The sequence below is a fragment of the Bufo gargarizans genome, chromosome 8, assembly GCF_014858855.1.
Source record: "Bufo gargarizans isolate SCDJY-AF-19 chromosome 8, ASM1485885v1, whole genome shotgun sequence".
NCBI classification, from domain to species: Eukaryota; Metazoa; Chordata; class Amphibia; order Anura; family Bufonidae; genus Bufo; species Bufo gargarizans.
Genome location: NC_058087.1, coordinates 44,508,858 through 44,525,383, shown reverse-complemented (window position 1 = coordinate 44,525,383; position 16,526 = coordinate 44,508,858). Strand labels below are relative to the sequence as shown.

General features: G+C 44.5%; 1 protein-coding gene across 1 annotated transcript in view; it reads left to right on the top strand.

The window, feature by feature from the left end:
- The window catches only part of CERKL (ceramide kinase like), a 160,097-nt gene that overhangs the window by 115,601 nt on the left and 27,970 nt on the right, over positions 1 to 16,526 (top strand). The window contains exon 5 of the mRNA XM_044302594.1: positions 15,775 to 15,917. Within this exon, the coding sequence (XP_044158529.1) occupies positions 15,775 to 15,917 (143 nt within the window). The remainder of the gene's footprint in view (positions 1 to 15,774; positions 15,918 to 16,526) is intronic.

Below are 16,526 nucleotides of genomic sequence, written 5' to 3'. Positions count from 1 at the left end.
TGACATCCAGTGTCCTTTTTCAATAGACGTTGTCCTCTTCTGACAGTGGCATTAGCTGCACCACATCTCCAGTGTAAAGTGTGCGCATCCAAAAAATATCTGACATCCAGTGTACTTTTTCCGTAGACGGTGTCTGCTGCGGACAGTGACATTAGCTGCGCCACATCTCCAGTGTAAAGTGTGCGCATCCAAAATATATCTGTGACATACAGTGTACTTTTTCAATAGACTGTGTCCGCTTCTGACAGTGACATTACCAGGGTCACTAGTGGAGTACCTCAGGGTTCAGTATTGGGCCCTATTCTCTTCAATATATTTATTAATGATCTTGTAGAAGGCTTGCATAGTAAAATATCAATTTTTGCAGTTGACACTAAACTGTGTAAAGTAATTAACACTGAAGAGGACAGTATACTGCTACAGAGCGATCTGGATAGATTGGAGGCTTGGGCAGGTAAGTGGCAGATGAGGTTTAACACTGACAAATGTAAGGTTATGCACATGGGAAGGAATAATGCAAGTCACCCATACATACTAAATGGTAAAACACTCGGTAACACTGACATGGAAAAGGATCTAGGAATTTTAATAAACAGCAAACTAAGCTGCAAAAACCAGTGTCAGGCAGCTGCTACCAAGGCCAATAAGATAATGGGTTGCGTCAAAAGGGGGATAGATGCCCGTGATGAGAACATAGTCCTGCCACTTTACAAATCACTAGTCAGACCACACATGGAGTACTGTGTACAGTTCTAAGCTCCTGTGAACAAGGCAGACATAGCAGAGCTGGAGAGGGTTCAGAGGAGGGCAACTAAAGTAATAACTGGAATGGGGCAACTACAGTACCCTGAAAGATTATCATCATTAGGGTTATTTTCTTTAGAAAAAAGACGACTGAGGGGAGATCTAATTACTATTTATAAATACAGTACAGGGGACAGTACAGAGATCTATCCCATCATCTATTTATCCCCAGGACTGTGACTGTGACAAGGGGACATCCTCTGCGTCTGGAGGAAAGAAGGTTTGTACACAAACATAGAAAAGGATTCTTTACGGTAAGAGCAGTGAGACTATGGAACTCTCTGCCTGAGGAGGTGGTGATGGTGAGTGCAATAAAGGAATTCAAGAGGGGCCTGGATGTATTTCTGGAGTGTAATAATATTACAGGCTATATAGGCTAGAGAGGGGTCCTTGATCACGGGAGTTATTCTGATTGCCTGATTAGAGTCGGGAAGGAATTTTTTCCCCCTTAAGTGGGGAAAATTGGCTTCTACCTCACAGCGTTTTTTTGTTGCCTTTCTCTGGATCAACTTGCAGAATAACAGGCCGAACTGGATGGACAAATTGTCTTTTTTCAGCCTTACAGTCATGTGAAAAAATTAGGACACCCTTTGAAAGCATGTGGTTTTTTGTAACATTTTTAATAAAAGGTTATTTCATCTCCGTTTCAACAATACAGAGAGATTAAAGTAATCCGACTAAACAAAGAAAACTGAAGAAAAGTATTTTCAAGATCTTCTGTAAATGTCATTCTACAAAAATGCCTATTCTAACTGAGGAAAAAGATAGGACACCCTTGCCCCTAATAGCGAGTGTTACCTCCTTTGGCTGAAATAACTGCAGTGAGACGGTTCTTGTAGCCATCTACCAGTCTTCGACATCGGTCTGAGGAAATTTTACCCCACTCCTCAATGCAGAACTTTTTCAGCTGTGAGATGTTTGAGGGGTTTCTTGCACGTACAGCCCTTTTCAAGTCACCCCACAGCATCTCAATGGGATTCAAATCTGGACTTTGACTTGGCCATTCCAGGACTCTCCATTTCTTCTTTTTCAGCCAATCTTTGGTTGATTTACTAGTATGTTTTGGGTCATTGTCATGTTGCATGGTCCAGTTCCGCTTCAGCTTTAATTTTCTAACTGATGGTCTCACATGTTCTTCAAGCACCTTCTGATACACAGTAGAATTCATCGTGGATTCTATGATGGTGAGCTGACCAGGTCCTGCTGCAGCAAAGCAGCCCCAAACCATGACACTTCCACCTCCATGCTTCACAGTTGGTATGAGGTTCTTTTCTTGGAATGCTGTGTTTGGTTTACGCCAAACATGTCCTCTGCTGTTGTGTCCAAATAATTCAATTTTGGACTCATCTGTCCAAAGAACATTATTCCAGAAGTCCTGGTCTTTGTCAACTTTATCTCTGGCAAATGTCAGTCTGGCCTCGATGTTTCTCTTTGAAAGCAAAGGTTTCCTCCTTGCACACTTCCCATGCAAGTTAAACTTGTACAGTCTCTTTCTGATTTGTAGAGGCATGTACTTCTACATCAACAGTAGCCAGAGCCTGCTGTAGTTCTCGAGATGACACTTTAGGGTTTTTGGAGACCCTTTTTTAGCATCTTGCGGTCTGCTCTTGGGGTGAACTTGCTGGGGCGACCAGTCCTGGGCATGTTGGCAGTTGTTTTGAAAGCCCTCCACTTGTAGACTATCTTCCGGACAGTGGAATGGCTGATTTCAAAATCTTTTGAGATCTTTTTAAATCCCTTCCCAGACTCATAGGCTGCTACAATCTTTTTTCTGAAGTCCTCTGACAGCTCTTTTGCTCTCACCATGGTGCTCACTCTCACTTCAACAGTCAGGAGCACACCAAACTAAATGTCTGAGGTTTAAATAGGGCAAGCCTCATTCAACATGCAGAGTAACGATCTACTAATTATGTGCACCTGGTGTGATATACCTGTGTGAGATCTGAGCCAATTTAAGAGGGAATACATGTGAGGGTGTCCTATCTTTTTCCTCAGTTAGAATAGGCATTTTTGTAGAATGACATTTACAGAAGATCTTGAAAAGACTTTTCTTCAGTTTTCTTTGTTTAGTTGGATTACTTTAATCTCTCTGTATTGTTGAAACGGAGATGAAATAACCTTTTATTAAAAATGTTACAAAAAACCACATGCTTTCAAAGGGTGTCCTAATTTTTTCACATGACTGTATATACTATGTTACTATGTTACATCTAAAGTGTAACAATTTATCTGTGACCTACAGTGTACTTTTTTGCGTAGACGCTGTGGACAGTGACATTACCGGTAGTGCCTCTCCCGTATAACGTTTCCTCATCCCAAATACCTGTGACATTCCCTGTAATTTTTTTATTAGCCGCTGGTGACAGCATTGACATTATCTGCGATATTTCTCCTGTGTGACGTTCCACATCCCAAATACATTTTAAAATTTGTTTGCGCATACACTTTCAAATCCTACACTACTGTACGTATGACAGACTTTAAATCATATATAACATTTAATATGAAGAAGGCGATCAGTAAGGGACGGGACAGTGGCCGTGATGCTGATGGTGCATGCAGAGGCCGTGGCCCTGGGCACTGTGAAACTGTGCCTGCTGCCAGAGCACAAGAAAAACTATCATCCACGATACCCAGCTTCATGTCCCAGTTTGCAAGGCGGCGCAGGACACCACTCTTGAAGTCAGACCAGTGCGACCAGGTGGTCGGTGGGATTGCAGCAGATAATGCTTCCAGTCGGTTAAGCACCACCCTGTCTTCCACCAGGTCCAGTCTCAGTAGCCAAGAGTCTACTAAACCCAATCCTCACCCTGTTCCTCCTTCCTCCCACCATGGAGAGTCTGGGCAAACAAGTGATCTCGCACTCGATATTCCGAGGAGCTCTGTTCAGCGCCTTTCCTTAATTTGGCCCTCTCGCCAAGCACGCTTGAAGAGGGACAGATCTTGTGCCCTGCTTCCCAAACTCTTGAGCATCCACAATCACAAGAAGATGACGGTGGGGAACAGAAATTACTGTTTAATGAGGTGGATGATGATGAGACACAGTTGCCAATTACTTAACGGCAATTACTATCTCAAGAGGTTGATGAAGAGGATGAGACACAGTTGTCAATCACTGAGGTAGTGGTTAGGTCAACAAGTCAGGAGGATAAACAGAGTGAGGAAGTGGAAGGTGAGGTGGTGGATGATAAAGTCACTGACCCAACCTGGAAAGATGGAAAGCCGAGCGAGGGGGAGGGATCTTCTGCACCCCAACAGGCTGGAGGAGGCAGTGGGGTGGCAAAAGGGAAAAGGCGGGCCACACCAAACAGGCCCGCAACTGTTCCCAGGAGCAAACCCTTGTGGAAATCTCCCTTGCCAAGGGGTAGGTGTTCCGCAGTCTGGCGTTTTTTTTGAGGAAAGTGCGGACGCCAAAAGAATTGTAATCTGCAAACTGTGCCATACAAAAATGAGCAGGGGCGTGAACAATAGCAACATCACAACCACCAGCAGGATCCGCCACATTGCATTAAAGCACCCTAATAGGTGGGCCTAACGCCTGGGTCCACAATCTGTGTCTGCGGGTCACACCACTGCCTCCTCTTCCCCTGTGTTACGTGCTGGCCAATCCCCTGTCCAAGACGCAGGCCGGATGCCTCCCGCCCAGCACCTGGACCTTCACAAGCACCATCAGCGACCACATCCACTTCCGTGTCCCAGCGCAGCGTACAAATGTCCTTACCCCAAGGATTTGAACGCAAGTGGAAGTGCAAATACCCAGCCATCCACCCACAGGCCATAGCACTAAATGTGCAGCTTTCCAAATTACTGGCCCTGGAAATGTTGCTATTTAGGCTAGTGGACACTGAGACCTTCCGCAGCCTGATGTCAGCGGCCGCCCCGCTTTACGCATTCCCCAGCCGCCACTATTTTTCAAGGTGTGCCGTGTCCGCCTTACACCAACATGTGTCCCGTAACATCCCCCGTGACCTGACCAACGCAGTTACTGGGAAGGTCCACTTAACCACTGACACATGGACAAGTGCATTCGGCCAGGGACACTACATTTCCCTGACGGCACACTGGGTGAATGTTGTGGAGGCTGGGAGTGAGTCGTACCCTGGGATGACACAGGTGCTACCGATGCTAAGGATTGCGGGTCCTACATCGATCAGGGTTTCCGCCAGCACCTACATTAGTGGCTCCAACCCTCACTTCTTCTCCTCCGCCTCCTCCTCTACTTCCACCTCAGAATTATCAGCGTGCAGCACCAGTCAGTCATCAGTCGATAGCTGGAAGCAGTGTATTACTGCAATGGGGAAGCAGCAACAGGCCGTGCTGAAGCTGATATGCTTAGGGAACACACACCGCCGCAGAGCTGTGTCAGGGTATAAGAGACCAGAATGAGCTGTGGCTCTCGCCACTCAACCTAGAACCAGGCATGGTTGTGTCTGATAATGGCTGTAACTTGGCGGCGGCTTTGGAGCTCGACAAGCTCACACACATCCCATGCCTAGCCCACGTGTTCAACTTAGTGGTTCAGCGGTTTCTCATAACCTACCCCAATTTGCCTGAGCTACTGGCTCCGCGTGTGTGCACATTTCCACAAGTCATCGACAGCTTCAGCCGGCCTGTCAACGCTGCAGCAGCACTTAAAATTGCCAGCTCACCGGCTGTTGTGCGACATGAGCACGCGCTGGAACTCGACGTTCTACACGTTGGCCAGGCTTTGTGAGCAGCAGAAGGCAGTAGTGGAATACCAGCTTCAACGTGATCGTCGCCTTTCCAGTCAGCTTCTGCGTCCTCACCTACAACAGGGTCAGCTCACCAGCAGGCCTACGCATATCATTTTGTAGAAGGTCAGTTCACCAGCAGGCCCGCACCTAAAATCATTTACAGGGTCAGCTCACCTGCAGGCCCACACCTAAAATCTTTTACAGGGTCAGCTCACCTGCAGGCCCGCACCTAAAATCTTTTACAGGGTCAGCTCACCTGCAGGCCTGCACCTAAAATCTTTCACAGGGTTAGCTCACCTGCAGGCCCTCACCTAATTATACCTAATAGGTAATTTGCGCGCATGCTGCCTTGCTTGGATGTGGTATCTGTAGCCGTTTCTCAGGGTCCCTCTCCGTGACCCGTCGTCAACGTGGTTTGCGCTGAAAATAACATCGAAAGTTGATAGGGCAGACAACCTAATGGATCGTCGCCGTCACGGGGATGTGCGATCGGCCCCAGGTTATCTAGAGCCACCAAAGCGACAGCAGGCCCTCGCCCATAATGTTTTTTTTATGGTCAGATCAGGCCCTTGCTCCAAATGTTTTTGAGGGTCACCAGCAGGCCAACAATCATAATTTTTCAAGGCTGTGTATGATGCCCTCCTTTATGTGTGTAACAAAGGGTGTATTGGAGTGCCAGTTCCTTTTAATTTTTGGTAGCCCTTTCACTTAGTGCATAGGCTTTATGAGTGCAGGAGTCCTACTACATGAACAATTGTATCACAATGTGAATGAGGCCCTCCTTTATGTGATATGCAGGTTGCATTGGAGTGCCTCTTCCTTGTAATTTTTGGCAGCACTTGCTCTTTATATACAAGTAAATATACAGGAAAGAATGTTTCCTAGCAATTTTTCCTCTAAAATCGATTTTATCTTCGGTTTTGTGCAGATTATTGCCAGTCTGTAAAAGTGGCGTACTACTCGGACAACATCGTTCCCAGCAGCGACCTGGCAGTCTAAGATGCATCCAGACATCCTCCCCATGCTGTTCCCGAACCATGTTGGTGGTGTTTCCATAAATTTCTGACCTTTTAAACCAGGCACCCTCCCCTTTTCAGAGCAGGGGGTGCCTGATTTAATGGTGATCAATCAACACTAATCTTTAGCCCCCACCCCCCCATGTTTCGGGAACTGCCAAAGGGAATCATACTTACCTGCTCCCAGATGCTCCTTTGATCCCTCACTGCCAGTGACGCGCATGTCCTGCTTTGTCAAGACCTGGTTTGGCAGGGGTCATGTGTGTCTCTGCAGCCATTAACTGGCCGCAGAGCTTACATTGCCCCCTGCATCACATGACCTACTGATGTGACGCATGAGGGATATGTCACTACTGCGGCCACGCAAAATGACTTCAGTCAAATCGGATGTTGACATGCTGGACCGAAGTACATCAGTAACAACAGGAGACAGAAGGAACAAGAACCCCGTGTTCTGCAGGTCCAGGGGGGTGGATTCAGGTCAAAAGGACATCCCCTTTATATTTCTCTAAAACATGTCTACTTGGTTCCAAACAATATATTAGGCACCAGGTTTTATGTAATGCAGTTTGGGTCTTGGGACATGCCCGGAACATCCTTCTTGAACCACAAGTGTCGCTTTTGCCCTGAAGTGTGACGGCAGTAAAGCATTTCTACTCTACATTTCTACGTTTTCTTTTTGCAGCATGCGATCTATTGGACCATATATTCTGCTAGACATATAGCCTCACTGCTTATAACTAGAAATCTGGTGCAATATAGGGCACACAATACTGAACGATACAGACTGTAATATTGAGTTACATGACACCATTCACAAAGTGTAGGGCAGTTCTGTATTGACTAGACACACCTGCCCACACTGTAACACCACCACCACCAAAGGCTTGTCTGGTGACAACAGTGGTTGATGGTTGATGCATAGCGATCTCCTTGACATCTCCAACATCGTTGGTGGCCATCATTTCTGTTCAATGTGAATAGAATTTCATCAGTGAATAGCACTGAGTCCCACTGGTCCCTCGTCCAGCGTAGATGCTTCCTGGCCCATGCAATACGATGACACCTGTGCCTGGTGGGGTGGTCAGGTACAATGAGGCGGTCATCAGTGTGGGATGTGGCCACAGGACGTCCACTTCTATGCCTTTCTGTGACTCTTCCAGTCTCTCTGTATTTGTTGCAACCTGCTGATGACGCTGTGTGAGACTCTAAGCTCAGTGGCCACTTCGGTCTGAGAACATCCTGCTTGATGCCTCGCAATGGTGAGGTACTGTTGATCAATTAGGACCTTATTTTCCTTTTTTCAAGGACAGATAAAGGTTTTGAGCTAATATGAAAAGACGTTGTAGTTCTTATTAGTGATCCGTGTGCAGAGACAGCACAGCAGTGCTATAGACTCTTGAAAATGGCGCAGAGGGAAACATCACAGTGTAGTTTATAAAATAGCCCATTATCATCTCTCGGGCTTTATAGCTTCCACGTTATCACGACAAAAATCAATTACTCATTTGGAAGTTCCAGGTAAGTTGATCATAGAAATCTCCAGTCAATTCCAATCACAAGAGGAAGGACCTGGCAACATTGAAGCAATTTAGTCTGACCACAGGACATGTATTTACCTAGAATCACATGGCGCTGTTCATGGTTTTGCTGCTGTTGATCCACCAGTAATAGGTTTTCTCTGGGTCTGACAATTTTTTGAGGAATACACTTAAATAAAATCTGGAATATCAATTTGGGGATAAAACTATAATAAGTAACTTTATTATGCATTTAAAAGTGCAGAACTCCAGGATTTTCTGGACATACTTTAAATCTAACAAAAATGCAATTCTGCCTGCAGCCATCAGCAGGGCCGGCTCCAGGTCCATGTGGGCCCTTGGGTGATAAAGCCTCAGTGGGCCCCCTTGTGGCACATTGTTTATCTACCCAGTGTTTTAATCCCTCAGGTCTACTCACAGTATTCCGTTTTTACTGTACACCCTCTAAAGAGAAACAGACAGACATTGAATATGAAAATATTTTATTTTGACATACTGTAAAGACATAAAACATTTGAAAAAGTACAAAAGGAAGTTAATGCAGAGCACTATAAAATGTCTTGCTGGAATCCATGGATTGATTGTCCAGAACTTTTTTGGCAGAACACAAAAGTGGTATCTTGTGTAAATCAGTTAAAACACTTTTAGGGTCTATTCACACGTCCGTATGTGTTTTGCGGATCTGCAAAACATGGACACCGGCAATGTGCGTTCCGCATTTTGCAGACCGCAAATCGCCGGCACACTCATAGAAAATGTTCTATTTTTTTTTGCGGAACGGAAGTGCGGATCCGCAAATGCGGATGCGGACAGCACATTCCGGCCCCATTGAAAATGAATGGGTCCGCACCTGTTCCGCAAAATTGCGGAACGGATGCGGACCTATTTTGCGGACGTGTGAATGGATCCTTATACATGTTTTTTTACCTGCAATGTATTACCTGATTAAAATCTACACATTTTGCTTCTTAAGATTCGATTGAAAGAACCGCCAGTGCATTAAGGGTACTTTCACACTAGCGTTTTTCTTTTCCGTCTTCAAAATGCTTTCAGTGTTACTATGGCAGCCAGGACGCTATTAAAGTCCTGGTTGCCATAGTAGGAGCGGGGGAGCGGTATACTTACAGTCCGTGCGGCTCCCGGGGCGCTCCAGAATGACGTCAGAGCGCCCCATGTGCATGGATGACGTGCCATGCGATCACGTCATCCATGTGCGTGGGGCGCCCTGACGTCACTCTGGAGCGCCCCGGGAGCCGCACGGACGGTAAGTATACTGCTCCCCCGCTCCCCACTACACTTTACCATGGCTGCCAGGACTTTAGCGTCCCGGCAGCCATGGTAACCACTCTAAAAAAGCTAAACGTCGGATCCGGCAATGCGCCGAAACGACGTTTAGCTTAAGGCCGGATCCGGATTAATGCCTTTCAATGGGCATTAATTCCGGATCCGGCCTTGTGGCAAGTGTTTAGGATTTTTGGCCGAAGCAAAAAGCGCAGCATGCTGCAGTATTTTCTCCGGCCAAAAAACGTTCCGGTCCTGAACTGAAGACATCCTGATGCATCCTGAACGGATTTCTCTCCATTCAGAATGCATTAGGATAAAACTGATCAGGATTCTTCCGGCATAGAGCCCAGACGACGGAACTCTATGCCGGAAGAAAAGAACGCAGGTGTGATAGAGCCCTTAGTTTTATCCTAATGCATTCTGAATGGAGAGCAATCTGTTCAGGATGTCTTCAGTTCAGTCTTTTTGACTGATCAGGCTTTTCAAAAAACCGTAGCATGCTGTATTTTTACCTCCGGCCAAAAATCCTGAACACTTTGACTGAACGCCGGATCAGGTCTTTTTCCCATTGACTTGCATTAACGCCGGATCCGGCGTCTTGTGTTCAGTCAAACCGGATCCGGCTTTTGCATGTTAAACCCGAGAAATGTGAAAAAAATGTTAAAGTCCATGAATGGCGGATCCGTCTTTTCCAATGCATTTTTCATTGTGATCAAAATCCTGATCAGGATTCAAGTGTAATCCGTTTTCACACGTTTTTCCAGATCCGGCGGACAGTTCCGGTGTCTGAATTGAACGCCGAATTTAAACAACGCTAGTGTGAAAGTAGCCTTAATCTGTCTTGCGACATTTGGGACCTTAGTTCGTTTTTAAATAGCTTCAATTTGCTGAAGCTCCTTTCAGCAGATGCAACTGAAACAGGCACTGTTAACAACTGCAATGCCAAAACAAAGTTTGGGAATGCCAGATTAAGGCCTCCTGCACACGACCGTAGGTGTCCCGTTGCCGTATTGCAGACCGCATTTGCGGATCCGCAATACACGGGCACCGTTCCGTGTGCATTCCGCATCATGGATACGGACCTATTCACTTCAATGGGTCCGAAATCCGGAGATGCGGAACGGAAGCACGGAACGGAACCCTACAGAAGCACTACGGAGTGCTTCCGTGGGGTTTCGTCCTGTATTTTAGTTCCGCAAAAAGATAGAACATGTCCTATCTTTTTGCGGAACGGCCGGATCGTGGACGCATTAAAATTAATGGGTCCTCGATCCGCTGTGGGTGCCCCACGGTCGGTGTTCGTGTATTGCGGGCCTTAGCGCGGCCACGGGGCGCACACGTTCGTGTGCAGGAGGCCTAAGAGAGTGGGAGAATATGTACTTTAAAGTCTCCTGTGGGCATCCTAGCCAATATCTTGATCTCCTCAAGCATAACTTCTCCATCAACTGCTGGGTCAGAGAATTTTAAACATTGGAGCTGTAAGTTAGACAAGTCAACGGCTTCTTTCCAATCCAAACTTGTCTGTAAATGTTTGCAAAAAATTTAACCTTATTTCAATTTCACCAAGGACAGTTTCAAGCAGAGGTTTGAAGAATATTTCTTGCCTTGTATCTAAAAATGATGTTCCACTTGCCTGCTGGCATGCTGGCCCTTGACAGTTTTGGTCACTGCATTGCCGAATTTTCTTTCTAAGGGCTTCGTTCACACAAAAGTTTTTTTTGCGTTCCATATATGGGCCGTTTTTTTAGTTCCGTATTCGGTCCGTATACGGAACTATTCATTTTAATGGTTCCGCAAAAGAAAAACGGAATGTACTCCGTATGCATTCCATTTCCGTATTTCCATTTTTCCGTTCCGTTCAAAGATAGAACATGTCCTATTATTGCCGGCAAATCATGTTCCGTGGCTCCATTCAAGTCAATGGGTCCTCAAAAAAAACTGAACACATACGGAATGTACTCCGTATGTCTTCCGTATCCGCGGAACAATCTATTGAAAATGTTATGCCCAGCCCCATTGTTTTCTATGTAATTACTGTATACTGTATATGCCATACGGAAAAACGGAACCAGAAACACTACTGAAACAAAAAACTGAAAAACTGATCTGTTAAAAACAGCCCGCAAAACACTGAAAAAGCCATACGGTCGTGTCAACAAGCCTGTGTGTCGGGTATTCAGTAGGTATATCCAGCTTTTTGCAAATACCTGCTGCCTTACATAAAAGCTGTGGTAATAGATTTTACAAGTGGAATAAGACTTGAAACATTAATGGTTTTTGTTTGTACGGCCAGGCTAATTTGGTTGACCTGGAGGAGACTGTCATACCATACACATAAACCACAAACAAAGGGCTGTGTGCATATGGGATCCAATAAAATCTTTGCTTCACTGTATGTGTTACTAGGATATTGGGTACCATGTAAAAAAAAACTTCTAAAGCATCAACAAGTTGTGGAAACTGTAACAAAATGTCTTTCACTGATTCAAGGCGAGCACACCATCGTGTCTGAGACAGCACTTGCAAGACATTTTCCAGTTGTATCTGTGACGGCCAGAAATTCCAGAAAGCTTTCCTTGACTTCCACTTCCATCATCGATGTCCACATATCGCAGCACAAGTGACAACTGCTCTTGTTTGGAGATGTCTGGTGTGCAGTCTACAATGATGCTAAAACCAGTGTTCCTTCAAAACCAGATCAAATTCAGAGATCAGCTCCAGTAATTGGAGAAAAATACCATTATGTTCTGTGCACACAGTATCTGATGATCCTCCGAAGCGCAGATAGTTTTTTGCCATCCAGTGAATTACTTTGCTCCATCTTTGTTCTTCCAGACGCAAGTCTTTGTCAATGGTAGTTTCTTTATTTTTATGCTTGATTCCAGATTTTTCCATTTTGCATAATTAGACAGGTGGCTGCTAGATATTTCGTGGGAATGCAAGGATCCCTTACTACTGACATGCTTCCAAGTCTCTAAATCCATTTGGGCTTGAGAAATTTGATTTGGCTTCATTGTCAAATAGCCTGCAACAACAGCAATATATGGAATCTCCAAGCCCTGAGTAAATGAGCCCATCTCATGGAACCTTTTTCCTAGAACCCAGCAATGTGTAATAATGACCAGATGAGATTCTTCTTTTTGTACCATCTGGAAAATCTGTAAGTGGAAAATCTTCCAGCTTCACTTGCTTAGGGCCCCTTTTGATAGTTTGACATCTCAGGAGATCAGTGATTACATCAGGCCATTCTGCTGGATCATCACTGAGCTCTGGAAGAGGTCCAGAATGACAGAACAAGGTTTGCTGGTCTGGAGGGTCTACAACCAGTTCACTGACTTCTTCAATGCTCGAACATGCTTCTTGAGAGGTATTGACACTTGGTTGAATATCTGATACAGTGCAAATGGAGGAATCTTCATTCTCCTTATGTGTACTTTTCCTGAAGAAGCAGTCAATGGAAGCTAGCTTCTTGATTTTATCTTCCAGTATCTGATTCTCTTTTCTTTTTTGAATTCCAGACTTGTGCTTCTTGGTCGGAGGTGCTTGTTGAACTGCCAATTCTTGGTATCTGTAAGCTTGTGTGCATCAGTACCCGGAGGTATTAGAAGCAAACACAATGTAGATAAACTGCCCCTACCAATATCACCTATTCAGTCCCTTCCAGGGTAATCACCTCAAAAGGTCAACCCTGGGAAGCTGTTCCCTACCAGCATGACATTGATCTGTGTCACCATATATAAGAAAATTGGTCAATTTTCAACTTCACAATTGAAAAACGTTGTATATATCAGCTGTATATATGTGATGTGACCCAATAAATATCAATATGAATGCTGATAGGTGATAGCACTATGCTGCTGCCTGCCCCTTTACCCCCAATGGCCAATACATATCAATATAATGATATTTTAATTTGGGACACAGCAGGGCAGGCTGCAGCAGACTACTTTGACACATGCTGGACATGCTGAGCCTTATAGTTCTTTGCCCGCCTTATACTTCTTCCCTGTACTGTCCTCTGGTAATCAGTAATAACAGACTGGACATGCTGAGCCGTGTAGACAGTTCTCTGAGAGAACTACAAGGCTCAGTCAGCATGTCCAGCCTTAGTCAGCAGTGAGTCTGTCATTACTGATATCTGAACCAATGTCTCTCTCTTCCCTCTCACAGCATGCAGTTTCACAGACACACTGAGAGAGACTGCATCCACCACTTCTCCCTGAATTCTATTTTTTGGAGACAGACTATGTGGGTAATTTACAAAGTGTGCCACGCCAGTTTTAGGCATTAAAAAAGTCGCAAGACCCCGTTTTTGTGCCATCCTCCCTACTTGGCAGTGGCGGGGGCCAAGACATTGTCATAAATTAGGTCCTTACTTGCCAGTGTAGGGGTGAAACAAAGACCAACGTAAAATTTTGGTCTTTGTAAATAACCCCCTCTTACTTTAGCCTGTAGACTCCTGCTGGTAACATCCCGCCTCTCCCTGACTCCAGCTATCTCTCTGACTATAGTCTATCTTGCTGTTGTCTTTTGGCAGGCAGATACCAGGGCCTAATAATATAATTACGCTGCACCGGTAGACCACTCTAAAACATGCAGCATACACATCAGTTACATAAAGTGACTCACAAGTGATGTTTTTTCTAATTGCAATATTTTTTTTTTCCTTTTCTTCTCCATCTGCCCCAGTGTGTCATGATGACGTCTCCTGACAAATGCAAAGTTTGCTTCCCAGACATCTTTGGCTCCTCATTATTGTAGTTGCCCCCACCCTCTACAGAAAATTAATTCTGCCTGCAGACTACCTAAATAAATGGAAACACCAAATTAGACCCCTAAATTCAGATCCCAGATTAGACCCCTAAATTTGTTTAGGCCCCAGACTAGATCCTAAATAAAATCAGAGCCCCAGACTAGGCTTCTAAATTTGGAACTTAGACCAGAACCCCTAAATTAACTCTTACCCCAGTCTTCTGAATTCAGAACCCCAGATCATGTATAGATAAATTATTCGGACCCCAGACCAGAGAAATATAAATTATTAGGACCTCAGACTAGACTCATACAGGAGTTTGCATGGTGTGTGTGCTACCAAATACCACGTACTAATGCTACATGGTGTGGTGTTTTTGGGGAGGAACAGTGGGCCCCGGCACTTGTCCGGTTATGCCGGGTGCTGACGCCGGCCCTGGCCATCAGCACTAGAGGGAGCTTACTGAATACTGTTTACACATTAAATTGGTTGTCCAAGTGTTTAATACTGATGACCATTCCTCAGGACAGGTCCTCAGTATGTGATTGATGGTGGTCTGAATCCTGGAATCCCAGCTGATCAGCTTTTTGAAAAGGCAGTGGTGCTATAGTGGGCTCCATGGCTGTCTCACAGCTTAGTAAGTACAGCACCATTCATTGGATAACGGCTGTGCTTGGTATTGCAGCTCAGCCCCATTTACTTGAGTGGGACTGATCTGTGCCTAGGCCACATGAACGTGACATCACTGGCCTAGGAAGAGGCTGCAGCGCTCAGCAAAGTGCTGCGGTCTCTTCAGTCAGCTGATCGGCTGGTATGCTGGAAGTTGGACAAACCCTTTTAAAGGCCATGTACACCTTTGAAGCCAATTTTACTTATTGTTGGCTATAAATAATATTTTCAATTGGCCTTTATTAAACATATTGAGCCATTCTGTCACAAAGGGTTAACTATTTTTCTAACTGTGTGACTGGTACTTTTTGGTGACTGATATTTAACATTATTATTGGAATTGGCATCACAATTCTACAGCATTTCTGGCACATCGGGACCCGATGTAATCATGTGCAATGACCGACATCTTGTGGCAGCGAAAAAGAAAAGTAGGAGCGACTGAACAATGAGGAAGGGTATTCAAGAGTTTTGCCGCAACATTTTCTGTAAAGCCTATGGCTCGAAAGGAGGATAAATAGTAAATGTGTGTTTCCTAAAACCATTGCCTACAAAGTAATTTGTGCTGTCTAAATCATAATATGAAGTATAAATAATACCATAGTAAAGAAGCAATGAAAAATAAATTGTCCTTACAAATGTATGCTAGTAATTACTCCCTGTGCATATTAATAATAATAAACAGCATCTTAAATTATGACTTTATTTAGATACAACGTTTATGGCTTCCCAGCGACTATAATTCTCTGAAAAGCAACAGAATATTATTATGATAGATTACAAAGTAGCTTGTAGATCACTAGCAATTGTGATGGAGTGAAAGAATTACTGAACTGAGATTCTGCACTTCCTAAAGTTTTACCATACTGCTAATATAACACCGTTTACAGATTATACATACAGAACACGTCTGTTATAATTTAGGTTTCTCAGGTACATTGATGTAAAGTTTTACTGAGAAATATTCAGTTTTTCTCTTTTTTTTTCTACAGTATAGTTTGTGTAGGAGGTGATGGATCAGTCAGCGAAGTTGTTCATGGTCTTCTGCTTCGAGCCCAGATGGATGCTGGGAAGACTATAAATGGCAGCATTTCTCCTGTCAGAGCCCCACTGCCACTCGGTATAATACCAGCCGGTGAGTGTATGGAAGCAATGTTATCATACAATAAAGCGTGATATTCTGTCTGATAGCTGTTGGTGGACGCAATCCCAACAAGATCTCCTCTCTCGTAACCCTTTATACAGATAATTGATAGAGATCCTCTTTTTTTTTTTTTTTGTGACTTAAAGAAGAACTTATGGTCCGTGGTAGCAGAATCCATAACGGAATTCTTAGATAACCTGAACCTTGTATGAGGAACCTGAAATCACAAGTTCGCTCACCCCTAGAGGTTACAGGTCCTATTTAAAGGTGTTATCTTAGGACACAAAAGTTCTTATTTGGTTTTCAAGTGTAAATGAATGAAACTTACTGTTATACTTTATTCTGAATGGATGGCTACCTCCCCTCTTTGTGTTGTGTGTGAAGGGCTTGCTATCAGCTGTGACAGAGAAGGAGGTTGGCTTAGCTAGTGAACTGATCAGACAGCCAGCCCCTTCAAACACGTCGCCAACACATACGTAGGGTGGAGGACGCTCCCTGCCTGTGGTAGAATATCACATCTTACTGTAACTTTTTTGAAACCATACAATGGGTACTGAAAACCATAAAAAACTACTTTGTTCATGGACTTACCTTTATAGA